At 46.2% G+C, this 27,973-nt stretch overlaps 1 protein-coding gene and 2 non-coding genes across 7 annotated transcripts; all 3 read right to left on the bottom strand.

Moving 5' to 3' along the window:
• Window positions 1-478: 478 nt before the first annotated feature.
• Window positions 479-27,887, bottom strand: SF3B3 (splicing factor 3b subunit 3). 5 transcript variants are annotated; one of them, XM_085550887.1, is made up of 26 exons: window positions 27,749-27,887; window positions 26,959-27,228; window positions 26,312-26,638; window positions 25,262-25,434; window positions 24,267-24,408; window positions 23,150-23,262; window positions 22,306-22,443; window positions 21,839-21,942; window positions 20,517-20,682; window positions 20,164-20,259; window positions 19,557-19,629; window positions 14,184-14,335; window positions 13,625-13,780; window positions 13,103-13,258; window positions 12,398-12,541; window positions 11,397-11,519; window positions 9,837-9,991; window positions 8,642-8,816; window positions 7,853-8,058; window positions 6,798-6,954; window positions 5,312-5,437; window positions 3,886-4,098; window positions 2,881-2,979; window positions 2,290-2,433; window positions 1,921-2,025; window positions 479-1,382 (listed from the first exon to the last, which is right to left on the bottom strand). In XM_085550887.1, the coding sequence occupies exons 2-26, from the start codon at window positions 27,026-27,028 to the stop codon at window positions 1,242-1,244; spliced, it is 3,654 nt and encodes a 1,217-aa protein (XP_085407013.1). In that variant the 5' UTR covers window positions 27,029-27,228; window positions 27,749-27,887; the 3' UTR covers window positions 479-1,241. The 5 variants fall into 5 exon arrangements, with proteins under 5 accessions (XP_085407013.1, XP_085407012.1, XP_015729079.1 ...); XM_085550886.1 differs by having other exon boundaries at window positions 27,804-27,887; XM_015873593.2 differs by having other exon boundaries at window positions 26,959-27,225; window positions 27,804-27,887.
• On the bottom strand, window positions 22,898-22,977 carry LOC116653988 (small nucleolar RNA SNORD111). The gene has a single exon (XR_004308724.1). It is a non-coding gene; the product is annotated as a small nucleolar RNA SNORD111 (small nucleolar RNA).
• On the bottom strand, window positions 25,924-26,005 carry LOC116653987 (small nucleolar RNA SNORD111). Its single transcript, XR_004308723.2, has one exon. It is a non-coding gene; the product is annotated as a small nucleolar RNA SNORD111 (small nucleolar RNA).
• Window positions 27,888-27,973: the final 86 nt, after the last annotated feature.

Genomic DNA, 27,973 nt, shown 5'->3' with positions numbered 1-27,973 from the left:
GGGAAAGGCGTGGGAAGGAATGCGGCCGCCTGCGAGCAGCGCTGGGATTCCCCTGGCACCGCGACAGGGACACGGCGGAGCCGCTGCCAAACAGCACCGGGCACAGCCCAGCGCCCCAGCCCGGCACCACGAGCCGGGACGGAGGAGAGGAAGGAGACAGAACGGGATCCACGGGGATCCCAGCAGCAGCGGGGTCTGAATCCGCTGCGGGGCGGTTGGTTGAAAGCCGCCCCCCCGCAGCGCTGCCCAGCACCGACAGCATCACTGGGAGCAGAACACGAGCAAAGCACCTTCCATTCAGAACCCCTGGATGCCTCCAAGCCCCGGGCGGGGTAAGCAGAGGCTCTGCGGGGTGCTGGGGGTGAAGGGTGCAGCCCACGGCCTCCATCCTTTGAGCAGGATGGATAAGGGCACAAAGGATGGGGCAATAAAGCCCCGGGTCAGCACAGCTGTGTGGAGCTGAGCCCCAGAGCCAGACTAGTTAAAAAACAGGCTTTTATTCTTCATGTGCTACTCGGTCACAGCTTGGAGACACTGCTCTTGCCAAAGTTCTTATGAAACAAATCAAGTCCCAGACTTCAGGCCTCGCTCTTCCCCACCCCCAAGAGACAACATTGTACAAAACTTCTTATTTACAGAGAAAACAGTCAAAAAATGGCAAATCCAAAACTCCCTTGCTGTTCAGAGGGCAATGCTGGGGCCATGCAAGGCAGTGCATCCCCCCCCCTCAGCCTGACCTCCCCCCAGGCTGCTCCCAGGGCTGGTGGAACCCTGCACCTCCCCCCCCAGTACTGAAAGGAACCCAGCAGATCTCCATCAGTCATTGCTGATGGTTAGAACCCATCTGATCCTACAGCAGCTCAGCCCAACCCACCACTTGTGCTTCCTGCACGGCCAGGACTTCACCCTTGGCCTCCCTCAGCCTTAAGGGTGAAGGACACAGCGGAGCTGATCCAGGGCTGGGGCTGAGGGTCAGACCACATCCTTCCTTGGGCAATTCCCAACAGATTCTCTCTGGCTGGATCCCATGATAGCACGAGCCTTCACGTAAGCGGTGGGACATGTTGGGAGACCTACTGATACTGGTACGGAGCAGAGGAACCGCGTTACTTCGACACATAAACCAAGAGGAGCAAATGGGTATTTAGAAAAAGGGAAATAAAACACACATTCCTCCTTCCAACTGTGCTTGGAAGAGCGTCCATAGGAGCCCAGCAAGCTCCACTGCTGCCAGCTGCTGCTCAGAAAGCATAGCGGGTGCGAATGTCTTCCAGCTTCTTGGACACCTCGGGTGGGGTCCGGTCCAGCTCTTCAGCCACGTTCTTCTGTTTGTTGGGCTCCATGGAGTTGAACTGCTCACACAGGTCCCCATCGATCACATTCTGAAGGAGCAAGGAGGAGAGCACTGAAGTGACACAGCACAGAGGCAATGAACCCTGCTTTAACGGGGGAAAAATGGCACCAAACAGTTTGTTCCCAGGAGATTCTTAATCCCGTCCTGGAAACAAGAGCGTGCTCAGTGACCTCATCTGCTGAATAGCAGCATTTAGCATCAAACTAATTACTGGCCAGCCTGATTAATGAAGGAGAAACCCAGAAAGCTTTGGCTCAGCTGAAGAATCACACAAGGGAAGATAGATGCGATGGGGCAGTGAGCCTCAGCTTGCAGAGGGTGCAGGCACAGCACAGAGGAGGCTGGAGGCTGCACAAGGTGAGCAAGAAGCAAGCACCTTCTTCAGTGCAACACCAAAGATCTCAGAGCCCCTGGACAGAGAGCAGCAGTAGCTTCTATTACTGCCAGGCACTATTAGCAGGCTGAGCACTGAGCAGCAACCACAACTTGCTTGTGCAAGGCCTCTGAGGCTCCGCATCCTGCAGCACAGCTCGTGTGACCAGCTGGTCCCAACCACACGGACCTACCTTCACTGGGAAGTAGTAGGAGCGGAAACTGAGATGGTCTCGCCCACAGAGAGGAGGATGCTCAGATCTTAAGTGCATTTCCACGTGCTGGAAGAAGTCGTGATCCTAAGGAAATAAGGAGAGGTAGGAGAACAGCTCGTTACCAGGCAAATCAGCCAGCAGCCAGGCATTGCTGCCCCTAACAACAGAGTTAAAAGCTCCTTCTTCTCTCTTCTCCTTTGCATCTGAGCCTGCCACAGGCTTTCCTGCAGCACTGGTTTTCAGACTGCAGAGCCCTACAGTTCCCCCCCCAAGGGATGCAGCAAATTAACACACTGGTTGGGGACAGAAAAGCAGCAGTTCTGCAGCGTTAAGATGGGGCTCGCTTACCTCATGGGAAGTAAAAGGAACTAAGATTCCTATTCCCCCCGATAAGGTGGTATAGACGAGAGATTCAGAGCCTCCTGGGATCAGCGTGGTCTTCTGTAATGAAAGCACTGTCTCTCCCACGTGGTAATTCATAATCACTTCAGCCTGAAAGTCAAAGCACAGAAGCGAGTGTTTTCTTCAGCTCATATAAAAGCATCGGGAGGCTCGAAGGAGGAGCAGCAGAATGAATTCCACCACCTGCTACTTCTGAGACTGCTTTCTAAAGAGGAAGAGCCTTCCACCTGTGACCAGATGGCAGAGCTCAGCATGCCGCTGAATAACCCTCTTGAGCTGGACAAACAGATGCACATAACGAGAGAAAGTAGGAAAAGCAAATGAGCGTGCTGCTTCAATCAAACCTCACTCAATGGGCATCACTCATGCTTTCAGAAACAGGACTTGGCTCCAAGTGACAGCCCAGCACCCATTGCACACTTAGATGTGCAGGAGCACAACTGCTGTATTATCTCAGGGACAGCACTGCAAAGGATTTCACATGAAGGCAGCATGACATTTTCCTGCAATAACCAAGTGCACCCCATGGAAGGTTACCTTCTGCGATGCTCCATTAAGAAGCCCTCTGTCCCAGAGAGCTTTGTTGCCAGTGGGATCCTCATCCACCTCGTCATTGGTGTTGGGAGGCAACCTCACCTGTGTTGAAAGAGCACGAAGAAGTCAAAAAGCTGCAGAGCAGCTGTATGTTATCACCTCTGAAGAGTCTTTTCGGTCTCTCTGGGCTCAAGACGAATCATTTCATGCTTATTAAACCACTCATTTACCTCCCCAGTGAGGGCTTTGGTGTTAAATAACTACGTTGTCAAGTCTGAAGGCTCGAAAATGCAGACAGAAGCTCATGTTCAGTCCCTGCCTTGGGTCTGAGGGTCAGACTGGCAGGAGGTACAGTCACACAGCACTGTTCTGAAGGTGCATGCCACTAATGGAACGGTGCAAGGGTATGAATTGAGAAAACCAAGGAGGACTGATTTGTATGTGTTGGCCAAATCCTGCAGGCGTAACGTCTGCCAATGGCTGAACTCTGCACTCGAAAGCACCCGAGCACGCTTCAGAAAGAGATGAAAGTTCTGGCACAATGACCATCTATTCTTTCCTCCCCTTCTGAAAGCCAGCCAAGAGGGAAGTGTCAGCAATGACAAAGCCAGCTTTCACAAGGAAGTGTCAGAGCAAGCTGAATGCCAGTGCTGAGGGTGAGCCAGGGAAAGTAAGAGCGATAACCTGGTGAGAGCTCTCACGGGCCCCCTCTCACAGTCAGGAGTTTTGTTTCAAGGCCTACTCACAGCAAGTCAAGGGACAACTCTAATGCAAGTTATGGAATGCTTCAGAAATGCAATGTTTTTTGACTTGTTTACTTCAGCTGAATTGATAAACTGCAGCCATCCACGATGACCACAGCTAGTCACCAAGCAAAAAACAAGTGAATGGTACAGGGCGTTGTCTTGAGCTACGCACTGATTCTCATTCTTTTTAGACAAATCATGGGTGTTTTAAGGAAAAATACATCATGTCCAAAAAGTCCCAGCTCCTTCAAGGCACACTCACCACGCAGATGTTGCCAAACTTGTCTGCTCCGGCCACGGTGTCATAATCCAGGAGAGTTGCTGTAGTGACCCAGCGGGGATAAGTGTCATCAGCAAAGATGATGAGCTGGTTCTCGTTCCTTTTGTAGCGCACCCAGATAAAACTCTCCTGAACATCTGAGACAATCACTCTGTGCCCAATGGTCTGAATCCCACAGATGTAGTTGGCAATGTGCTTTTGAGAAAGAGAAAGGGCAAAACTTGAGTGCTCCCAATAGGGAAGTGTAACCCAATGAAGTGCCACTACCCACCCTAACTCCACCCTTCACCTGAAACAATATTTACTTCTGGGAACTACCTGGCTCCGTTTCCCATCATTCCCTCCAACATCACCCATCATTTATGGTATACCACAGCCCCAGGTTAAACAGATGGACAATAAAGGGCCCTGGCAACATAACATCCACTGCACAGCGTTCACAGCCTGTTAACACCAACATCCACAACACAAATGCTTCTGGCAAACCAGATGTCAGCAGCACTGACTGCTCCAGTCTCTCCTCGCCACTTTTATCACAAAGGACCCGAGAATCACAGCATCACAGGATGGCTCAGGTTAGAAGGGACCTTAATGATCACCCTGCTCCAACACCCTGCTATGGGCAGGGTTGCCCAACATCAGGCAAGCTTTAATTTCTCATGCAAGCACGTTTCTCATTTTAAGCAAAAAAAGCAACAAAAACAAAGAAACAACTGAAAACGCCATTCTACTACAAGTTCCCAGTCTGCCCATGAGCTCACTGGAGCTCTGCTCTGCAGTAATGAGTAAATGGCACGGGCTCTGCAACCTGCATGAGAAGGAGGAGCAGGCAATTAGGGGTCAGAAAACCACCCTCTAATACTTCTTCAAGTATCACAGTTGCTGATCAAGAAAGAATGTAGTTTTGGGGTCTTCAAGATAGTCCAATAAAGACTTTAAGAGAAAAATCCCATTTTCAGGACGCCAGCCATCTTAAGAGGGGCTCATTTACGTCATCCAGCTTCTGCCCCCAGCCTACTGACCACTTCGCTTAAGAAAACATTCCCAGCAGTTGTTATTGTGTATCTGGATGAGACCTCCCACATCTGCAGCAGATGGTCACTGCATGGCCAGTTTCAGGCTTTTCTAACTCCTACACACGTCCACTTAGGGCCTGCACTGAGCTGGTGCAGAAAGGAAAATGCAAGATAACAATTTGAAGGGTGAGAGGAAAAGAGAAGTCCAGCTAGAGCTGCTAATACTGCTGTGTGTGGACACTGGTGGCAAACTCCAGCAAGGCATAGGTACAGCACTAAAGCCCAAGTACACCCATCTGGGTTGGAGCAGCAGCTAAACCCTTGCTTCACTCATGCTGCATGGCAGCACTTACTCCAAGTTAGCTGCAATGGTAAGGAACAGAAGCCAGTACCTTGTTCTCACACTTCCGAAGCAGCTTCTTCTTGCCCAGGTCATACACACGCAGGAGCTTTCCAACTCCAATTAGGACTCTACCTTGGAAAGGGGCGATGGCTGCAGGAACCTCCTCCACGGGGGTCTAGAGAGAATTGGAAGAGGAAGACTGTGAGACGCCATCAACAGAGCTACTCTCACACCAAGCTTCACAAAAGTCTCAAGCTAATGGCTCGCCTGAAGCTGGCTGGCCTGTGCCAAGGCTTTCCATGGCTAATCACGATCCTTTTCTACAGGTGGGGTAAAAGGTCATTCCTCTGTAGGCCTTTCAACACCAGCACAAACCACACGTGGTGCTAACAGAGCTCTGAGAAGTACAGACAGTGTTCTTCTGGCAGCGCACCTCAATGGAAGTGTGAGACAGCTGCATGAGCCCTGCCTGGGGCAGGCAGCAAAGGAAAACAGAGACCTTGCTGCCTCTGATCTTTGTTTCACTTTATCCCCAAAAGGAAGATTTTATACTTCACCTAAATCCATTCAGATGCCTTTCAAAACAGAGCCATGACTCTTGTTCATCATCTGCCACAGAAGCTCTGAAGCTGTCAGTGAATCAACTTCAGTGCACCCCAATTCCAGTAACTCAAGGCTGAAAAGTCTCCCACCAGTACTACATAATCAGTCCAAAAGGATCAGCCTCAGCAGAGAAAGCGAATGGGCAGAGCTTGGAGTGATCCCAGGTTGGCTGTGCTGGTTAAGAGAAGTTACTTCATTCAGTCAGCTCTGTCACCTCCAATGTGGGAGTTGACTGGCAGCAGAAAGGGCCCTGGGCCAGGACAGAACCCACTCACTGCACCAGCACTGTAGGAAGTGAAGGAAACCACAACATTCCTTTCCATGTGCTCATCTGTTCATACCTCGACCATGCTGGAAGCATATGGGAAGAAGAACAGAAATTTGTTTAAACACAGTTCTGCTGAAACCTTTGATAAAGCTCCAGGGACCTCCAGACCAAGTTGGTCACAGGCCACCAATGCTTCCTACACGAAACAGCATCAGTGGAAAGACTTCAGCTTCATGTGGCCAACACAGGACTGAGCCTCAACACCAGGGCTCAAGCGATCCAAACTACTTTGCAAACTACTGCTCAGAGCAGCTCTCCTAACTTGTATTCCAAAGTGGAAACAGAGCTGTTTCGTTCCCCTCCTTAATGAAGTTGTGAAAAACATTGCTCCTTTCCCATTTATCAGTTAGACAGACAAGATACAGCTACTACAAAGAACCGTGACTCTGTTGTGAAATCTGTTCAATTCTCAGCTGAAGATGGCCCGGGTTATTCTAGGAAAGGCAGCTTCTTTTCTTCCACGCTGCTTCCTGTGTTTAACACGTGCATGATCATCCTGCTGAGGACTGAGTACTGCAATGTTACCATAGCATGCAAGATGAACTAACAGTTACTCCAACTCAGCCATCCCAAAAGGCCTTTCCCCACCCCCACCTCCCCTCACCTTGTGCAGAAACTCCAGCTTCTCACCACCATTCACCAGCTTGTAGGTGTAGACAAAGCCCCCAGCAACAGAGCGCGGGTTCAGAATCAAGTCTTTGGCAACTCCCACCAGCACATACCACTCCTCACCGGTGTTGGAGAAGCGGCACACGGCCACGCTGGGGATGAGAAGACACAGCAGGAGATCAGTGTGACCACGACAGAAAGCAGTTCAGCACACAGACCATTCCCTGGCAGCACAGCTTGCGCCTACACAGGCACAGATTTAGAAGCCCAGCCTTCCAGCACTGAAATGACTTTCAGAAATCATTTTTCCTCCCTGCAGTAATGTTTAAAGCAGGTACCTTCATTCTTCCATACTCCACAAGTAAGATGTGCTCCAGCTGTCACATATGTCTAAAACATTACTTCTCTGTTCTGCTAAGCAGAGTCCAACCAGTCCTTGTGCAAAGCTCCACTCAAAGCTGTTTTTCAAAGAGTGTTCCTATTCAGACTGTCCATATAAACTTTCCCCATCTCCCACTGTTATTTCCTGACTGGTGTCTAGCTCTGCCACGTCAGGAATCCTGGACAAAACAGGAAAGAGTCAACAGTTTGGGTTACGGTGGCCTATCTCCACCCCACTTATTCCTCAGTTATTGTGCTGGCCTTCCCCCACAGCTCCTCTAACACTTCCTTTCAACTAAGCCTATGCTCAGTTTATCCAGAAGGGAAAGTGAGAGAGAGCAAAACATTGTCATGTTCCCAGATCTCTTATCTCTCACTCATATCCCAGCGTTGCCTTCTAAGCACAAACATTTGGAGAGATGCACCAAATCTTAAGAGTCACATGCAAACAGATCAGGACAGGATGGGAAGGAAAGGCAAGACAAAAGCTTGAAGCCACATGGCATTTAGTTTTGGGATTTAACCTGGCCTCCTAATAATGTGATGCATCTGGATTTCAACCCTCAGTAACAGCCAAAGAAAAGGAGAAGATTAAAGAAAAACCACCACCACACAGCTCAGACTCATCAACAGTAGAGTTTTCTTGCTGTGTCTGGCACTACTTCTTACCTGAAAGCAGCTTCATTCTGCTCTAGCTGGACCAGATCTAACGTATTTCCCTGGATGGGGTTCATCACCCTGATAACGGAGGCCCACTGCCCATTCCCTGCCTTTGGAGCACCGAAGATGGATTCAGGGAGATTCTCATTCAGAAAGGCTGCAGCCATCTCCGCAGCCAGCTCCCTCTCATCTTCACCTGCAGCCTCCACCATTTCCTATGGCACATTAAAAGACTGGGGTGAAAAAACAGCTCAGAACATTTCCTTTCCATCCGTGCCAACACTCTGTTCTAAGTACAGGTATTCCAGAGCATGGCTGGGGAAGACATAAAAACCAGAAAGCTTCCATCTGCCCCAAGCTTATTCCCCCAGTAAATCACTGTAGCTCAAAGCACTGCACTGTCAGCTCTTCTCTGCCCAAGAGGCAGTTGTCAGGAGAGCTATTTCTCCAAAGCAAGAACTGTGGAAACAGCATTGAGCAAACTGAAGATAATAACCCACTGAAATCCAAACATCCTCAAACAGGCAGAGAAAACCCAGAGGATGGTGTTACGCAAGCACGACCAATCCCTGATAGGCAAGATTTTGAAGCCTGCTGTAACAACACCCAAAGAAAAGAACATCAGAAGTATTGCATTCTTCTGAAATTCATGTGTAGAGGCAGATTTTCATCCATTTCAGATCCTGCATTCAGAGCACTAAAGCTGTTAGGCAATGGCAGTGAGTAAGTGAGGATTTCCAGCAATTTAAGTCACCCCTGGAGAACAGATCTGTGGTACCTATCCCCCATCCCAATTACCTCAGCCATCTGTTGCTTCCTCTGCGCTTTGGTGGCCTCAGTGTAAGCATTGTGGTCGGTCTCGATGATAATCAGATTGTTGCTCTCAGGGTGAATGACGAATTTTCGAGGTGTGTACTGCAATGGGAAGGCAACCTGGTTGAAGACTGCCCCCAGCTTCTCCAGTGCCAAAATCCTGGGGGACAAAGTCGGGACAAACATTCAGCATAGTCCAGAAGTAACCACCCAGACGAAAAAGGACAGAGTTGAACTTTAGTTCTGTGAAAGTGGCTAGCACTGAAATCAGCAGTGCTGCCTTTCTCAGGCCAGGCAGCCACTAACAAATTGCTCCAAGGAGAAGGGCAAGACTCAGGGCTTCAGTGAGTCTGTGTAGGTGTGCTCTGCAGCAGGGGGTTCTTGACTCCAGGGCCCTCACTGTCCCATGGTGCACTCTGAATACCCGTCCCTTTTGGACACACTTCTTGTGATGCTGAAGCAAGTATAACCCAAACATTCAGGTGAACACATCACCTGAACCTAAATGTGACAGAAACTTTGTCTGATATGTTATCAAGCACTCCTCAGAGACACTTCAGTTACAACAGCATGAAAAACGCCAGTGCCTGACTGGCCAGTATTCTGTGCCTGCCAGCTGAAATGCCAGCTCTTCTGGCATTTTCTGACTAAAACCCACAAGTTTCTTTAGGAAGAATGACTCTTTTAAAAGCAATGAATGCTGAAATACTTCAGTGAAGACAGATATGAAAAAGCGCCTGTTCAAATGCATAAAGCAAAGCTCCTGCATTTGTGTTCCCTCATTATTTTCATTTATCCTTTTCTGTATCTATTTAAGCTGTAATTTAAAAAAAACAACAAATAAATCCCTGTCAAGCCTTTAATTTCTTAGATCACGTGCCCTATTTTCTGCAAAGTAGCCATTCACATCACAGACTTTCCTAATACACAACATGATTACAGCGTTTAACAACTTCCCTCCCTAAGGATAACTTAAGGGTTACTTGGAGTACTCTTGTTATTTTAACAGGTTACAAAACGCAAATCAGAGAAGTGCACCACACCATTTCTTCCTGACAGCCACAATGCAATAACAAAAACCCACCTCTCTCAATTCTTAGATAAGTCACTTTACCTCTTTCTTACTGAATGTCTCACCCTCTCCCCCTGTCTGGTGCTGGTGCTCCCCATCACTCCTTACCTCAGTGTGTTCGTGGAGATGGCAACAATGCCCTCTGGGCACTGCTCAGATGCAAAACCAGACGCAAACTCCAGAGTCTCATAAGACAGGGGAGTCAGGTGGAAACGTGACTGATAGGAGTAACTGAGCCAGGAACGGCTTGACATGGCCAGCACCTGGGAAAGATACAGCACAGCAAGGTTAGCATGTCTGGGGGCGGGGGCAGTTCACTCCACAATATGAATGGATGCACATGAACAAACAGCGCAGCAACTGGATTCCTTTCCTGCTACAAAAAGGAAATTCTTGACGCTGGACTCCATCCAGCTCTGAGCACACCTTCAAGAAATACTGCTTGCTTTCAAGGGAAAAGTCCATTTGGAAATTGTGCACAAAGAGGAACTTTAAAGCACTACCAAGACAATGGACACAAACCGAGGTACAGTAAGAACTATTTTATCAGGAAAAGCCCAGATAGCAACCTATAAAGGGAGCAGGTATTATAAAACAAAGATTTACTGCTTCATCGCAATCTAAGGGCCATAGCACTCTGCTGTAGAGCTTAAGAAAAATTTATATCAAACGTTATCAATAGCTTATTTTCAACCAATTAAGGGAAACAAAGCAGACTGACTTCCAATGCTTCAGGTTCATACATTTGTCTAAGTTAACTTCAATGCAACTTTACTTTCTGCTGGCAAAAGCTGGAGTGATACTGAAACTCTCCCAAGGTTCCTCTAAGCCAAACATCGACTGGCCACAAGCAATGTTTTTTTCTCCCCACGCTGTCAGACAAGGAATTAAGGCCGATCTCAATGCAGAAAAGCACTCAGCTGTTCTACAGGCATATATTCTCCTAGTGCTGCAAAGCATCTCATCCCCAGCTTAGAGCTGCCAGGCTGGCAGCAACAAATCAGAGATTCATTCAGTTTACCAAACATTAAAGCAGAGCTCAGACTGCCAGCTCCAGCCCCCTGTGCTGTCAACATTTCTCAACCCTGAAGGTGTTATCCAAAGATGAGTCAAGCAGGGGGTGGCTGATCTCCCCAGTGTCACATCAGAACAGCTAATAAATGGCACTTCCGATGAAACATGTTCTCCCCTCTATGCCAAATCCTACAAATATTTTCCTTGAACCATGCACGATAACTCTGTTGACCCTGGCTAGAAAGGAGATGGCCATGAACTGCATCAAATGGTCAAGAAGCACGGGGCTCCTTCAGTCTGCTAACTGCAGCAGCCAAGGTGAGTTTCTTCACCGTCTCTGTGCAAAAGAATCTGTGCAGAGCTTTCCCAGATAAACTGAACATACAGTCACCAGGTCAGATGACTCCAGGTCAGGAGGCAGGGCAGCACTGCACATTACTTCCTCAGAAGTATGGGACTACCAACAAGAGCGGGGCTGTTTATGAAAGAGCAGGCTGCGAGGCAGGCGGCTCCATAATTAAGTCATTCTCTTTCCCACCCTTACCCAGAGCTGCACTGTGAGGACACTTCCCCACCCTGCCTGCCAATAGAGAAAAGCAGGATGCTGCACCTGGGGGCTGGATCGATACCCCTCCAACAGCTCGACTCACTCACCGCTTCTTGGCCTTGCATTCGGACTCGGAAGAGCTTCACAGGCCGTGAGCCCAGGTACCTGGTCCTGGTGTCGGAAAGATCACCCGTAACTGGATCCAGGACAGTTCGCAGCAGCACACCATTCTTGACATCAATAAATCAGAAAGTTGGATCACAATTACGGATAAGGAATAACTAAATACAGCTTTCATGCTACTCAAAACAAAAAATTTCTGAAGAATGAGGCTTTTGTTTGCCTGGCTTCTGATACAATTCCCTCCTACAATTATTCTCTATCTAACTAGGCTCTTAATATTACAAACCATAGCTCCTGTGCACTCCCCAAGGGGTAGCGAGGAATTAGTTTTAAAAATATAAGATAAAATAAAGGGAGACCGGTAAGTTGGGCACATCACAAAAGCCACAGAAATAACTCCAGGACTGACTCCATTTCCTAATCCCTCTCATTACAAACCATCTATCCAAAGAAAAAAAACAACCCAACCATGCTGCTTGAGTGTGCATTCTGACATGAAACTTGAGACTGCTCCCATTATTTTTACCACATGTTGAATTGTCAAAACAACATTTTTGGTTAAGGATCACAGAGTCTGCACTGTACGCAATAGAAACCATGCAGCAACAGATTTATTAGAGCAGAGCCTGCGGTTGAGGGCAATCACTCCTTTGATTCTCTGCCCTACAGGCAGTTCATTTCACCCAAAAATGTTTAGAATTTGTCTTCCTTTTGGAAGAGGAAAAAACTACCTTGTCCTACATGACGTCTGAGAGAATATGCTGCCTTTTGACCAGTGTTCAGCCCAGGAACATAAGGGGAAACTTGCAGTTCTGCTAAGTCATAAGGTGAATTCCCCACTTACAGTCGTTAAGCATGTTGTAACAAGGAGGGAACACTCAGGCTTTGTGCTGCACTGTATGATGACATGGCTACCCGAGCAATCTGCCTTTCCAACAAAAGCTCACCAATGCACACCTGCCAGAGGTAAGCAGACACCTCTCACCTGCAGTCCAATGTTCAGGTAGAGAAAGCCAATGGAGCCTCTCTCCCCCAGCTCGTCCTGTTTCTCAGTGCCACCCATCTCCACGATACACAGTGACTCAGGCTGTGCAGGAAGGGCCTGCATACTCAGTGGCTGCAAGCAGTCCTGTGAGAGACAGAAAGAAGGGTAAAAAGGAGTCACAATAGATGCTGGCTGCATGGATTTTGGCAAGGAAGGGATGGTAACAACCCTGTAATCTGTGGAAGACAAGTTGGATCCTTTCAAACTGTCCTGGAATCGTTTGTTCAGGTTTCTCCATGCTAAATAACTGCAAAGTCTGCATTACTTCAGTCATCCACTGAACGCTGATATGATGCAGGCAGAGAAATGATAAGGCTGTTTTGCTGCTAACTTGCTTGGGTTCACTTTTACTAAAGGTAGAAACAGTGAGATAAGGGGAAAAAACCAAAAAGAAGAAAATGCTTTTATATCTTATCATCTAAACTCCCAGACATGAGTAAGACTAGATAAAACTAGAGAATCTGTTTCTGGATAGGATCAAGGGCCACAGTTCCTCCCAGCTCTGCAGAGGAGAAAAGTCATACAAGCTATTCCTTCCCGGTCACCTGCTTGAACACAGAAAGACAGCACGCAAAGCCCAGCTCTGGAGCACTCTTCTGAACATTCGAAGCCAGGGGAAGAGGCAAAACCAGAATGGCTACTCACTGAAGGGTCAAGGGAAATAATCCTGACAGTGTTGTCCACCAGCCCGACAGCAAGGAACCTGGAGCGCTGCTCCCCAGGTGGAACATTGGCCAAACTCATGCAAACTACATCGGCTGACATCTCCTTTCTTTCAGTGTACTCATTCAGCTGTCCTGACTGAGACAGAAAAACACAAGAGACTCATTAATTAGGTAACAGAGCAGACCAGCACCAAAATGTCTCTCCGAACATCTTTGGTATATTAATTTTTAAGATAGCATTTTGGATTTTATTTCTAGCTACAGTTCAAATAACAATAGTAGCAGGGAAGTTTATGACTTCCAGCCTCACTTATGAACTTCAGAGGCTGTAATTAGCCATTAAGTCATCTAACGCAGACACAGTCCAGACTTGATTGACTCATTCCAGAAGGACTCTTCACTACAAAATCCTTTCCTGCAGGTTTGATGGAGGATCAGTATCTGCCAGGCCCCATAATCTGCACTGTTCTTCTAAACTCTTTCACAACACTAATGCACGTACCGGGTCCATCTCAAAATAAACCAGCTCTCCTCCAGTCAGTGCTATCACTACTTGTCTCTGGTTCACAGCACATTTCACAATGGTTTTCTTCCCTGGTGTCTTCCATTCGTTTACTCTCTTATCTGCTCGGATGTGCCGGATGCCATCAGGGTATACCTGAAAGAAAAAAGGTCACATTCATTCCTGTATTTACCATCCCTTCCCAACTTCCACTTCAATTCTGATTCTGACACAAAAGCCAAAAGAGAGCATCACTTCTGGCAGCACTGACTTATTAGCAATGCAATAGAATGAACTAGGACAAAGCCACTTGCCAGCTGGAAGCATTTTGTCTTTGAACTACAGTGAAGAACTACTGAGCGCATTCTGAGGGAGCTCAGAGCATTTTCAGCTGGTCCAGTTTAACTACCAGGATAGAAAAGGGTGAGACCAAGTATCATTCTCTTCCAATCCACACCTTTTGACACGACATATGATGTACTACTGTAAAAACCACAGCTGTGCAGCAAGCAGCCACCGGCAAATGTATGTGGACATGCCGGAAGCAGCTTTCCATTACCTGTACCAAGGCATCATCCCCCAGAAGAGAGCAGGACAAGGTGGGTGTAGTACCCAGGAATCCAGAGTCAGTCACTTCTTCTACAGTCTCTCCGATAGACAGCACCAGTGTGGCGTTTACGAAGGACACAATGATATAGGCGTCAAACTCATCTGGTCAAGGGAGACAAAGGGAAAAAATAAATAATAAAAAAGTCTGCTGATTAAAGAAATGCAAGTCCTCCCGCTGAAATTAACAGCCTGATGAATGTCTAGCAGCTGCTCTTCAGCAGAATTCCTGTGATAATTACATCTGCTGGTAATATTGTGCAAGTTCGTCCTAGGACACCCTGTGCAAAAGTCATCCAGTGCTCGACTCCAAACAACGCAAGACTGAGCTGGGGGAATCGAATGATGATACAGTCAATTCATGATCTGGAATCTGGCAAGCTACCTCCTGCCTACTCTCCCTTTCTCGCAATGATAGCACGGGGTCTAAAAGCCTTTAAGACACTTGCCCCATCTCACACGAGGAAATGAATCCAGATTTAACAGCCAGCGAAGTCGAATGAAACACTCGACTCCAGTAAACCAAAACAGATGGGATCTATTTGCAGAAACTGCACCACGGATTCTATGAACAGGACTTTGCAAGACCACATCTCTTGTTTGTATCCACATAAGAAAAGGCCGAAAGCAGCTGGAGCAGAGCAGCTCAGGGCTAGCCTGCTCTACCCTCACCCAGAAGTTCAACTAGCTTTCATTCACACAGTATCCATATGGATTCCCAGGATGAGAAGCAATTATATTTAAGATAAAGGAAGTGATGACCTTTACTTCTCACTGGAATAAACGACAGCGTTGTAGCTACTATCTCCAGTGATGGCTTCTCTCAAAGGAGACAGCTTGGGAGAGTCCAGTGGATGTGGAAGAGCTCTGCTAATAAAAATAGATGTAATTGCTCACATGGAAGTAAGGAAAATGTGGAAAACGACAGTAGGACACGGTAAAGGGTAAAGGAAATGCTGTGGTCCACTACTGTAACTTGCATTCTGCCAAAAGTGAGAGGCATTGAAGAGACTAGAGCCTCATTAGAACAGAATGAAAGTAACAGGAACAATGAAGTCTGCTGGGAAATGCAGCCAGGAGTCTCAAGTGAGAAATAAAATTGTCTCAAAGCAGCTACTTCACTTCTGATGCTGTTGCCATGCAAGTGCTATTTCTTCAAAAGGAGAAATTACCCACTTCAACCCAAATCAATAAACCCAGAGCTCAAACTTATGCACCACAACACTAGAGAATAAGCAAAGGTGAGGCTATGAGAGAGTTGCCCAGGTCTGGCCCTTCAGCAGCATCACCATGATTAGCCCACAGGAAGGAGAGACAAAGAGAAGTGGTAAATGAACCTCCAGGTACATAAAGCAAACGGGGAGCTCTCACTGGGATGAATATAGAATGCCAGCAACTAACACATATCACCTTATAACAATCAGTTCAGTTAGGTTAACTGAAACAAGCGCTCCAGGAATAGATTGTTTTCTTATCCACCCTGCTTAGAGGAAGGTGTTGCCAAATCTGCTGAGTCATATTTATAACAGAGTTCTTACATACAGATGAAAATATGCAAGCAAAAAAATCATCATTTGTCTCTCCAACATCTGGCTTACAGGCCACAGCTCTGATCAAACTGAGGAGCTTTGTGTAGCTAAAGCAATTCCAGTACTGCCCTGTGGCATGAACTCCATCACTACCCTATTAAGCAATCACAACCCAAAAAATACAACAAGCTCCCTAAGTGCATCAACAGGAGCAGGTCTGTGTCAGGAAATCGGGAAGGGAGACATGAACCTGTACACGGAAACTGGTTAGTAAGACCAACTATTTAAACACTTGGCTTAACAGAAGAATTCCTCTAACATTAACAGCAGGTGGTAAGAGTTCAGTAAGATGCATGCTGCTACACAGCTTTTTTCTCCACACTAAGACCTTCTCTCAAATCTAGCATGCATTTTTCAACACCAGAAGCCTACGAGAACTCCTTGACTGCTTTAACTAGATTCCAGCAGTTCACTGACCTTTAATTCATAAATATCTTGTAGACAGGATGTGCTAAAAATTCCATTTCAAAGTCCATCATCGCTTTCTAAACTCCTTGAGAGCTGCTCCTTGTTTCCCTGGAGGCTGTCATTCCCATGATAAACCACCATGCCCCAGTTGGAGGCTCAACCATGTGATTTGGAGCAGGACAAAGAACTCCCAGTTGAAAGCAAAACAGATTCCCTTAGTCCTACTCCAAACGAAACTCATTCTTACCTCTTAAGACTTCTAGCTCTTTCTTTTCACTGGTTTGGTTACATTAGAGCATGTCTTTAATTCTGTGTCAGTAATAGTGACAAGTGCATTTTTGCTCAAAGTCCAGTAGTGTTGCTTAATGCCTCTCTGCTGGACTTTTTGAAATAAAGGGTTTGATTTACCAGAATGAAGTCACTGAATAAGACGCATTCATCCAGATACAAACAATGCAATTTTGCTTTAGAAAAACTGCCGAGTTGAAATTAAGAAGACTAAATCCCCAGGGCACACTTGGTATTCTCAGTCAGAAAAAGAACCATTTTAATATGAAAAGATATCTACTTAGCTCTCTGCAATCCCAAGCATAACATCAGGCTGCCCAGAGTTCAGAACAGATAACACATTATTTTGTGTGCAGACACAGACTTCAAGGATGTTCATTACTGTTCTAATTGCTCCAGTTAGCTCCCTTTCAGCAAGCAACAGAGTCATTCTAATGACTCTGAAGAACCACAGCTGGACTCATTCTCCTGTGCCTTCATTACAAGTTTTCTGCAGCTTCGCGCACACGTCAGGATCAGTTATATAAACATCACATTGCAGCCCACAAACGTTATACTACCATCCTTTTTGCTACTTGTCATGAATTCAATTTGAGTCGGTCCAAGAAAATTCCACTGTGAGAAGCCAGTCCACACCCAAGAAACAGGTTTCTCATGCTCTGCAGCACATGAATTTGCACTGATGCAAATACAGCCTTCACTAGTTAAGACAGGTTCAGGGGACAAATAGATGAGCAGTGACAAAGTTCAGGATTATTCTCACTCCAAAGATATTGATGGCATGACAGCGCATCTCCCTAGGCTTCTGTTTACTACTGCATGGAGACTCTGCAGCTGTGACTCACTGCACATCACTTCTTGTGCGAGAAGTGACTACAGACCGTTGGGACTCAGCTGACATCCATCTCTGCTGCAAAGCACACAGCCCTCTAGCATGCAGTCCTCCATATCCAACTGCAAAAGAAGGACCTGGCCCAAATTCCACATGCTCCTCTGTTTGTTGGGCAGCCATACACCAGCAATACCTATGGGTACTTCAGGCACACTTGTGAGGCAACAAAAACCATTTACGTGGCTGGGAGCCAATCCTCAGTCTAGAAGGGGAGTTGAAAGTACCCTTGAAATGTGCACCCCTGACTTCAGTGAGAACTGAGCATTCTGCAGAGATACAGCGCCAGTTATTTTGCTCCTTGGAGATCCTGAAATGGAATGGAAGTTGCTTTGTACTCCTCAGCTCCTAAAGTACAAACACAACTACTTCCAACTAGAGGACAGCTTCCAGAATACATTTACTGAAAAGCTTAGCATAGAATTAGCCCCGTGATTTTGGGATTCTCTGTGGTTAACCTGTGGGAGAGCTCAGTAACCCCTAGCAGTATGTACACACCTGTGGTGATCAGCACCTCCACCACCAGCCACCTGTGGAAGAAAAAAAGAGGCTTGGTATTGGTAGTGTGTATCACTACGTACCAGCCAGGGTTAGTATTTGCTCTGAAGGCTGCAAGCTTGTGTGTGTCTTACAGAGGCCTCACAGCATGAGCACACTGTGGCACTGAGAGAGAGCCAGGCAACTCGATGCTGAGAACTGAACACTCCAAAGAATAGCACTTGTGCAGTTTCAGGGTTAGATAGCCATCTGAAGGCATCCTGCAGTCTTTCTAATTACAAAACACTGGCTGTGTATTCAAAGAGCTGTAACCTGGTGATTGGGAAGTTTATATACACAAAGTACCAGGGGTCACAACAGCAACAAACTCCAGTCCTTCTGAAATCACTGAGATCCTTGTGCTGAAACTCTAAGGATTTGGTGGAGGAAAAAAAGAGGAGGTTAGCAATGGTCCTCCATCTCCTGAGTCAGTCATCCTCTGGAACCCCAACAGAAGAGGTTTTAGAATTCGAAAATATTGTTAGAAGGCTCAATTCTTTAAAGGAAAAGAAAGTTACCTACTTCTTTACCAGGACTGGAGCATGGATTTGCCTCTAACAAAGTGGAATGCCTCTTCTAAAGAAAAACACATGGTTTGGATAGGAACTGTGGAAATATTTTCCTTCTGTTCCTTTTTAGTTCTGGGGAACATGCGGGAACTTCCCGCTCAGAGTTCTTTCCACACTGCTCAAGCAGTACTTGAATCTCAGAGCATCAATACAGAAATCAAAGACAGGTCTCAAATGACAAGGTAAATCCTACAGCACTGTTTGAAATCTCCACAGGGCTATAGGATCCCTGGAAGACACGCTACTCTAAGACTGCTTAAAAATAAGAAACCATACCAACACAGAAGGCTGAGCTCTCCACTCCAAAAATCTAGCATTTCTATACCCGGTGCATAAAACTACAGCAAGCCTTTGCAAGATCGGCACTGCCTCAGAAGTAATTATGGAGATTTATCAATACTTAGTTTCATTTCAGGCTTTTTAGATATTTCTGAGGACTTGTTCTCACCTCCAGCGGAAAGGCAGGACAAGGGAGTACATTTCCTCTCATCTTTCACAAAGCAAACTCATTATCTGAGATCAGGAAAAAAAAAACAAAAAACCCCATAGCCCCTTTTGCCAATTTCAATGACTGAACATCCTGGAAGGAGCAGCACCCAAACCCTGCTGTTTTTTTTAACAGGCAGTGTGTCCCACTCCAAACAGAATGTTTTCTTTAAAGATATGCATGGAGGGAAGCAATAAAACAGATACTGCTGATTTATCTGGGGTTTTTTTCCATAATTTCTGTCCCACTCGCTCACAAAGAGTTGATTATTGCAGTTGTCAACACATATGAGGAATAGCGAGTATGCTCCAATAAAAAGCATAATCACTGCTATGAATGTCAGAGCAAAACCTTACGGGAACTGGGAAATGAGAAGTTCAGCAGCTTCGGTCTGTAAATGCACAGCTGATGCAGCACACTGTGAGATGGATGCAGCTGTGAGCAGTTTCTTTGTCAAACGGAAGCATGACAATTCTAGGGGACCAGAGGGTGGCTTCAAAGTACAAACAGGTGGCTGCAGAACACCCACTTCCTTGAGCTTAAGGAAAATACTGCATACCTTCAACGTGTCTCCTCACAGTCCATACAGCATTGGGGTTACCGGGCAGCTCTGAGACGGCCATTTCAGATACCTAAGAGAAAACAGGAACCAGGTTCTTTTGACAACAGATGTTCAAGCTTGCTTCAGTCCTAGTGTAATAAACAATCAGCAGTTTTTAAGCTTTTCCACAACAGGACAGGAAAGCTAGCAAATTCCCTATTCTGATGCTCTCCCCCCAGTGCCAGATGTGCAAGGGGACAGAACATATTCAGCAGTGATATTGCAACATCAGAGCTCCAGAGGAGCAGCTTTAAAGCAAAGTCATCCACCCCCAGCAAACAGATAGCAGCAGCAGCTGGCAAAGACACTGGAAGAGTTCCAATTCAATACATTCAAGCATTAGCAACAAAATGCAGGTGGTTTAGAGCCAATAAAACAAAAAGCCTTTGAGCTTGTAAAGTAAACAACACAGTCTTTCTGTTTCCAAGGCACAAACCTAGAAAGTTACTCTCCCTCCAAACTATAGCAAAAGAAGAATCCCTTCATTAGAGCACCCTTATTGCTTGGACTGTTTTCCACATTCCTTGCCCCTCAAGTTGTTTTTCTAATGTGCTGGAAGGTTTACCTCAAGTCCATGTCTTAGAACCCTCAGAGATGACCGTGGCCCCCGACCGCAGGCCACATACAATTGTGGTGTGTCCTCATTGGCCAGATCTGCTATCTGTGTGGAAGGAGATAAAATAAAACTGAGCCACAGGAAGAGAACAGATCAGTAACAGTCTTAAGCAGGTAACTGAGAATTCAGCAGACCCGCTTTTCTATGAGCATTCAGTACAGTGCAGTATTTCTGGAAACATAGGATAACACATCTTTGCTGACTCTGCAGGTAAGCACGGAAAAACAGTCATGCATCTATAATCATTTCCTCTAAGTGAGAGGGCCCTACAAACAGAAGGGAGCTTGCTGACAGCAACCTACCTGACAGCACAGAATAGGAGACAAACTGTCCAATTCATCCACCAGCACCAGGTTTTTGAGAGGTCGTGGCTGAAAGAAGAATGTATCTCCTTCCTCAAGAGGCATGGCAGAAGAGAACTCTGGTTCCTCATCATCATCACCCAAGTGGGCTATCTGATACAGATAACTTGAGACAGAAAGTGGAAAAATCAGCATGTTCAGTGTGGAGTGCATGCAGTCTTCTCTAATACAGCTTAGCCAAATATTCAGCAGGATGGAGTGAAATCCTTCCCTGTATCATACAGTTATTAAAATTCAGCCCTAGGGGTTATTTTCATCATGAAAAGAAAGTGTTATAAGGGAATCAGATGCTCAATAAATAAATAACAAAAATCAAGGTCTCATTTGTAGTTGTCATTGGCAAAGTATTGCAGAGTTTCAGTGCCTTCTATTTACCCCCGAGCCTTTGAGACGTTTTAGTGTTAAAGCCAAAGCACTGACAGCTGAGGCCACAAGCAAGGCCAAGGACTAAAGCCACAACTCCAGTTACGTATTTTATTGGCATATTCTCACCTTGTTATTCTTAACCCCACTCCCCATTTCATTTTACTACCCTAAATAGCACAAAAATCAAGTTGAACTTCAGATGAAAAACAGAAATCCAGAAAGAATCCACACAAACCAATTCATTTCTTGTTTTTAGTAACACTGAAATTAATACGTCTTTCTCAACAGGCTGCTTTATACAGTGCAATTCAGATTCACACTGGTAAACTGGTTGGAACTCCCCCATGTGGCTGACTCTGCAGATGCAGGCAGAAGAGTAATCTCCATTCCTGTAAATGCGCAGCTGTAAAGCCATGTTCAAAGGCACATGAAGACTTTTCAGAGTCTTTGGAGTATTCTACACCCCTGAGTAGGAAAAAAGAAGGTCCTCAACAATGCTTCTACTAAGAAAAGGACCATGTAGCTACTGATAAAAAACTGTACCAGCTCCTGAGTCTGCAGTTACACTGTGAGAGCTGGTGTAGTACACTCACACGTCCAATGAAAATCAATCAAATTAACCATAAGGAGGTGACTGATGTACATAAAATGGAATGCCCAGTTCTTCCAACTGCAAAAACACATTATCTTTTGTTTTCTGCACTACAACATTATATCTGGGATCAGCAAGAAGAAAATTCCCCTCTTCAGTCACGCCACGTGAACAATGAATTAATCCACCTATTAAAACAGAAATGTTGTCTTTTCACATTCACTAAGTCAAGGGTCAGACTGCAGTCACCAACAGAATTAGTCCGTTTCAGGGGAAAACCACTGATGTGAAATTGTTTACTTACTGGTTTCCAAATTCAGATGCCACAAAGAGAAATCCTGTCTTCAGCACACACATGGCAGCAGCTACGGGAACGGTGTCAAAGTACTTCAGTCGAATCTCAGTTACCTGAAAGCAGAAATCTTTTTGTTGCCTAATACTAACACTAGGGTATTAGTAGCAGCAAGCTACTCCAGTTGAAGTTCAGTATTTCAATTCACAGACCAGCTGGCTCTGCCAAGCTAGTTTCCTCAACTTGCAACAAGATCCATTACAGCACACAAACAAGAACTCTGTGCACCCTGCACTGTCACTATGAAGAACAGCAGTTAATAGTTGTGAGCATAACACTATTACCAAAAAATGTAGAATATGTGCCATCACACAGCTAAACCCAAAATATGATGTATTTATCACTTTGGAGAAACAAACAAAACTATGAACTAAGAGTTCCTCTAAATGACTGTTTCTTGTTCTTCAAATATGGCTTACCATGTCTTCGTCAGTCTCCAGGGTGATTTTGAAGATGTCTCCCTGCTCTGTCTGGGCCAGGAAGAAGAACATGGACTTGGTCTTGTGTGTAGCAGAGCAGACAAATATCATACCTCTCTCTGGGTCATCCAAGTCATTCTATCAAGAAAGAAAGCAGAAATGATTGGTGGAAAGGACCAGTACAGATGTGGTTTCACTGACTGAAGTATTTCCATTTCACAGGTGTCTGAGAACTGACAGCACACGAAAAAGTTTTCAGTATAAAGCACATCTGCTCCGTTATAGCTGGCACATCTCTCCCCCAAAAGGAAATACATTTCTAAGATGCTGTGCCTAAGCTTTCCCCCCTCTCCCAGACAACCACAAAACGTCAAAACCAAATACAACAGTAACACAACCATATATTTTTCAGCACCTAAGCTTCTATAGACGTTTAAAGCTCTGCCAGAGAACACAATGATCTGCAGTAGCAAAGGAAGAGAACGAAGCCTTACATGCAACAGAGCAGCCATTGAATTCACCTGTATGCACAAGGGCGACCATGACCCAACACTTCAAGTCATCCTACCTTACACTGACAGCACTGCCACAAGCGCCTGATCAGAGTCTTTGGAATATCTTCAGCGTCAATTTCAGAGAAGAGACATGAAACAAACTCATCACATCAGGCCACAACAACTGTCATCTTCCCTCACAGATGAGGAGTGCAGCCATCAAGGCAGATGACAGGCTAACAAGACTCTTAATCCTGTTTCCATCACTTTAAATCCTCCCTGATACTGGTAAACTCATTCAGCAATAACAAAGAACATCTTATATAAAGGAGGAATCCCAGAATTCTCACCCGTCTCCTGGGAATCGGGCATCTGATGTCCGGCTGGTCACCAAAGTTTTTATAAGTGATATAGTTTTCTGAACAGATCAGTACCCCACTAGGTCCATCAGAACCACCCGGAACTGAAACAGAACAAGGAAACATCACTACAAGAAGAATTCTTACCACAGATCTGAACTACTGCTTATAAAGGATTGATTTTGTTGGTGGTTTTTTTTTGGAACAGCATAGCTCTGCATCGCCCTGAATATATGAATTTTTCTAGGGAGAAAGATCAACACTGAATACAGCTTTTTATGTGGGCATAAAAACAGGGCAGAATGAACTGACAGACCAGGAAAAACAAAGGATACATCTCCAAGTAAATTGCTTGTTTCATCTTTTATGTCTCATTCTCATTTAGAAAGCCATGCTGAGCCCAAAATACTACATCAGCAACTTGTTGGTGACTGGCATGTTTGCTTGCTGTCACAGTATCAGATGCTTTTCTGACAGATCTTTCATCTAAGAATGTTATTAAAATGGTTCTGCTGGGAGCCCAGCATAATGGAACACACTACTGAAGGGCAGCAGCAAGCAGATCCAGCCCAGTATTTGCTTACGACTGCAACAACAGGGTAAACAAACCTAACTCTCAGCTTCTTTCCATGTGGAGATACCTGCAGTTCAGCTCTTCCTCAAGTTGAAAGCATTTGCTTTGCATCAAACCCTGGTAGAAGGGTCTTTAGTGCATGGTTATTTACTGGCTTTTTGCACTCACATTAGCTGCTTGAATCCCACTCAAAAGAGTAGAACAGCAGTGCTGCTGCATTATGTATGCATTACCTCAAATTACATTCTTTTGCATCTATCACTGGCTAGTTTTGTTTAATAACTAGCTTCTGAACAATAAGAATCCAATGCAGACGTAAGAGAACTATAGTACAGTCTTCAAACCTCACCTGTATCTGCACATTTCCACATGCGAGCCATTACTCGTGACCTGTCTCATCAATGACTTAATACTAATGGCTCAGACTACCAGCCAAACAACTCTTAGAACCTGAAGCATAGCGACACTGCTCCCTTCAGAAAAGGAACCAAACAGATTCACAGTAAAGCGACTTAGCAGCCAGGTGGGCAGTACCTGTTATAAGGAAGTTGCCGTGCTCTTCCAAGGGCTCACTGTATTTCCTAACAACGTGGTTCAAACCCAAGTCCAGTTCATAAAATGTCAAGGTCTGTTGTGTGTTGGCTGCTGCTTCTCCTGTTGGATCGTTGTCTGCTTCCTAAAACGCAAAACATGAACACTTCATTCAAGCCACAAATGGTATCTGTGTGAAAATATTCTAAGAACTGAAATGGCATGAGTGAAAAGCAGCCATTTATACACATTCAGAGATCATTCTTTCACTGAAGTCTACAGCAATGGGAGCTTCACATCCCCAGGAATGTCTACACACATCAGCTCAAGCCTGTTACCACACAGTAACCATGTCTGCCATCAGAGCATGAGCAGACTTGCTGCAATACATAACAGTAAAAGCTCCTGTGGTTTTCCTTAGAAACCTCTAGACAATAATCACACCTCCACCCTCTCTGACACACAAAAGACTTCAGGGTGCGTGTAAATTACAATACTAAGACTTGCCCTCAAGTACAGCTTTAACCACTAGAACAACAGAGCAGTCACTTTTCTTTAGGTGCTTATTCAGACAGCTGATAGGTACACTGTCCAAAGGAAACAACTTGGTCAGAATTCAGGCAATATTTTAACAGCAAAAGGTTTACTCTTGATGTGCTACCTGCTGACAGCACCAGAACAAGATGTCTTTCAAGAAAGGAGGAGCAAAACTAATGTACCACAAAAGAGTTTTAAACAACATTAGAATAAAGCCCAAAAGACTTGGCAGAAGATGCTCAAAAATGGTTCAGAGGAAGGAAACATGCATGGGTGCAGTTCAACAGCAATGAGTTAAGAATCACCAAAACAGAAGAGACCTTCCAACTGTGACCAGAGTTAAGGCAGGTAAGCTTGAGACAAAGAGAAGTTATCTCAGACAGTAAAGGCAGACAACATTCCCTGACTCCACAGGCAGGTGAAGCAGAATAGAAGTAACAAAGTCACCCAAGTCTTCTCACCTCATAATCCATTTCCAGACAAGCAAACATTGGGTTTTCAAATCCCACATCGACTCCCACCACGTGGTAGACCAAGGTATTGGCCTTGTGAGCTTCCAGTGGGGAGGAAATGGTGAGCCGAGCTGCAGCATCTCTGTTTAAGATATATACCAGCTTCTGCTTCTCAATAGCACCTGCAAGAAAAGGGCAGAAATGCTTGTTGATTACACCTGTCTTACCCCCATCCCAATAGAAAACTTCACAACAAAACGTTGGCATGATTTTGCTGCTGAAATCTGCTATTGGTACTCATCTCTGTGCCAGCAATTATCTTCAAATAGCTCATTTTTAACATCTCAGACTACAACAAATCCAGCTCTAAAGCTTAACTCTGAATCTTTGGGTTAGGTATGACTAGCCCAGTACTCAGCTCCTAACAGCTACAAGCAGGTCTACTCACATTCCAAGACACAAAACATGACAGACTGCATGGAAATAAGTTAAAAAAAGCCTGCTCTGGCAAACTAAGGAGGTTCATGCACTAGTAGTGTTTACTCTTGCTTTACAAGCTTGTCATCCCATTGGCTGTAAAAGCACAACTGTTAGCAATGCTGGTCGGCCAACCAAGTAACTAAGATGCCTCATGGTAATGCTTAGCTACCAAAGTGCCCTTTTTAGCTATGAAGCCTGATCAGAAATTCTTCTAGTTGTCTCCACAATAAATCTCAGAGAAGAGACATGAATTAAGATCATCACTTCAGGCTGGAGGAGCTGACCACAGCACAGCAGGGCTGGCTGCAGCCCTAACTTTTCTCCCAAATGTCAGGGTTCTGCCCGCTCACCAAACCTGGTCGGCTTCTTTCTAGATTGCTTTGGCCCAGCGTTAGAATTTAAGTTGTGCAATTCCATCAGCATCATGGAACTATTTTGAGTGTCTGCGTTCCCCCTGACACGTCTCACAGCCTACCAAACAGCCTGAGAAGAAATACTTAAATCACACCTGGCAGAAACTTGCTCTGAAGCCATTAACTCCAAGACAGGAATAGAGCAAAAAACTCTAGATTGACTTACTGATCATGACAGCGCGGCCCTTTGGGTCTACGGCCAAGTACTGGCCTGGAACAATCCTACGACATCCGCTCTTGCCAAAGGTTTCCTGATGAATCTTCTCAAACACGTTTTTGGAGGGCTGGTACTCCAGGATAACAATGCGCCCCGAGTCGCTGCCCACAACTATGTAATCTTTGGTCCCTCCTGTCAGCCTGAAGGCCATGAGGGAGCGGATGACCCCAAACACTTCCACAGTCAGCAAGGTGTGAACCTTCCCCGTGTTGGGGTCCGGGCGGAGCAGCTCCAAGATCTTGCCCCGGGAAACAACAATTTCCTGTTGTTTGGTTCCTAAGGAATGAGCAACAATGCAGCAGAACTCAATGCAACTTAGTCACCAAGCAAAGTGCCCTGTAGTTTGAGCATCTTTTAATAGATTGTGAATATAAAACACCAAATTAAGTCTGCACTTAAGCCAAACTTCCTCTCTTTCCACATGATCCAATAGCTCAAGTAGCATCATTTAGATCAAATGATAAACACCTCCAGAAAGAAGACCCAATTACGCTGATACAGATTAACTTCAGCAACCAAACAGTGCAGAAACTCCTTTTTTCCCCCTACTGTCTGAAACAGCCTAAGCCAATGGACATTACAGGAGAGAAAGTTACCTGAGAAGTTGCCATGGATGGCATAGCTGATGCCCGTGGCACGCTGTAATGTGAGGTTGTACAGGAACATGCTGACAATGGGTTCACTTCACTTCCTCGTAGCTCCAGTCAATGTGCAAAAGGTATCTGTGCAGCCAGAACCATTCACGGGATACAACAGCAGAACCGACGTTCTCTCATTTGCCTGCAGATGGAACTTCAATCTTTCTCGGCAAATTTAGAGCTCACAACTGCTGCTGACGGGCTCAGTGACAGGATGGCGGGGGACTACTTTCAATTAAAAGAGAGAAATGGAGATTAGGTGTTGGGTAACAACTTTCAATGAGAGTCCCCGGCACAGCTGCCCATAGCACCTGTGGACACCCCATTCCTGGAGGTGCTCAAGGCCAGGCTGGATGAACAGCCTGATCTAGTGCCTGATTGAGTGGTCGGCATCCCTGAATGTGGCAGTGCAGACCTGATGAGCTCTGAGACCCTTTCCAACCTAAATCCCTCTATAATTCTATGGCACACCGCCCCTGGGAGCTGCTCCCTGACCCCCTAACACGGAGCGAACACTCGAGTTGATTCCCTCCCTCGGGAACAACGCAGGACGAGCCCAAACCACACCGGACCCTCCGTCCCTCAGGCCCCGGAGCGATGGAACCTGCCCTCGGCTCCCGAGCCGCTTCCCCCACGCCCGGCCCCGGGATCTGCCTGAGGCTCAGGCCCAGCCCAGCCGCCCCTCATCGCTCGGGCCCCGCGGGACCTACGGCCGCTCCCACCCCACCAATGGCCGCTCACAACGCACTGCCTCAGCCGAGAGGCCGCCGCCGGACCGGCACAGCACGGCGGGGCGTCCCTACCGTGCGGATGGCGGCGGATGCAGCTCCGGCTATGCGGGCGCCCCACCGACCCGCTCCGCCATGAGCCCCGCGCCTGCGTGTTGCGCTCCCGCGCTTCCTTGCCGGGTCCTTCCTCGAGGCCCGACGCGCGCGCTGTGAGAGGATGTGGCTGCCCGCGGCAGTGCCTGAGT

The sequence above is a fragment of the Coturnix japonica genome, chromosome 6, assembly GCF_054131305.1.
Source record: "Coturnix japonica strain WE chromosome 6, WE-NBRP24, whole genome shotgun sequence".
NCBI classification, from domain to species: Eukaryota; Metazoa; Chordata; class Aves; order Galliformes; family Phasianidae; genus Coturnix; species Coturnix japonica.
Note: the sequence above shows the minus strand (reverse complement) of the source record. Positions and strands in the feature narration are given on the sequence as shown.

Coding starts and splice junctions, on each gene's coding strand:
- SF3B3 (XM_085550887.1), bottom strand. CDS start 27,028: ATGTTCCTGTACAACCTCACATTACAGCGTGCCACGGGCATCAGCTAT. Junction 21,943..22,305: donor TGGAGACTGACGAAGACATG/GTAAGCCATATT, acceptor TTCTGCTTTCAG/GTAACTGAGATTCGACTGAA. Junction 19,630..20,163: donor TTCTAAGACATGGACTTGAG/GTAAACCTTCCA, acceptor GTTTTCTCTTAG/GTATCTGAAATGGCCGTCTC.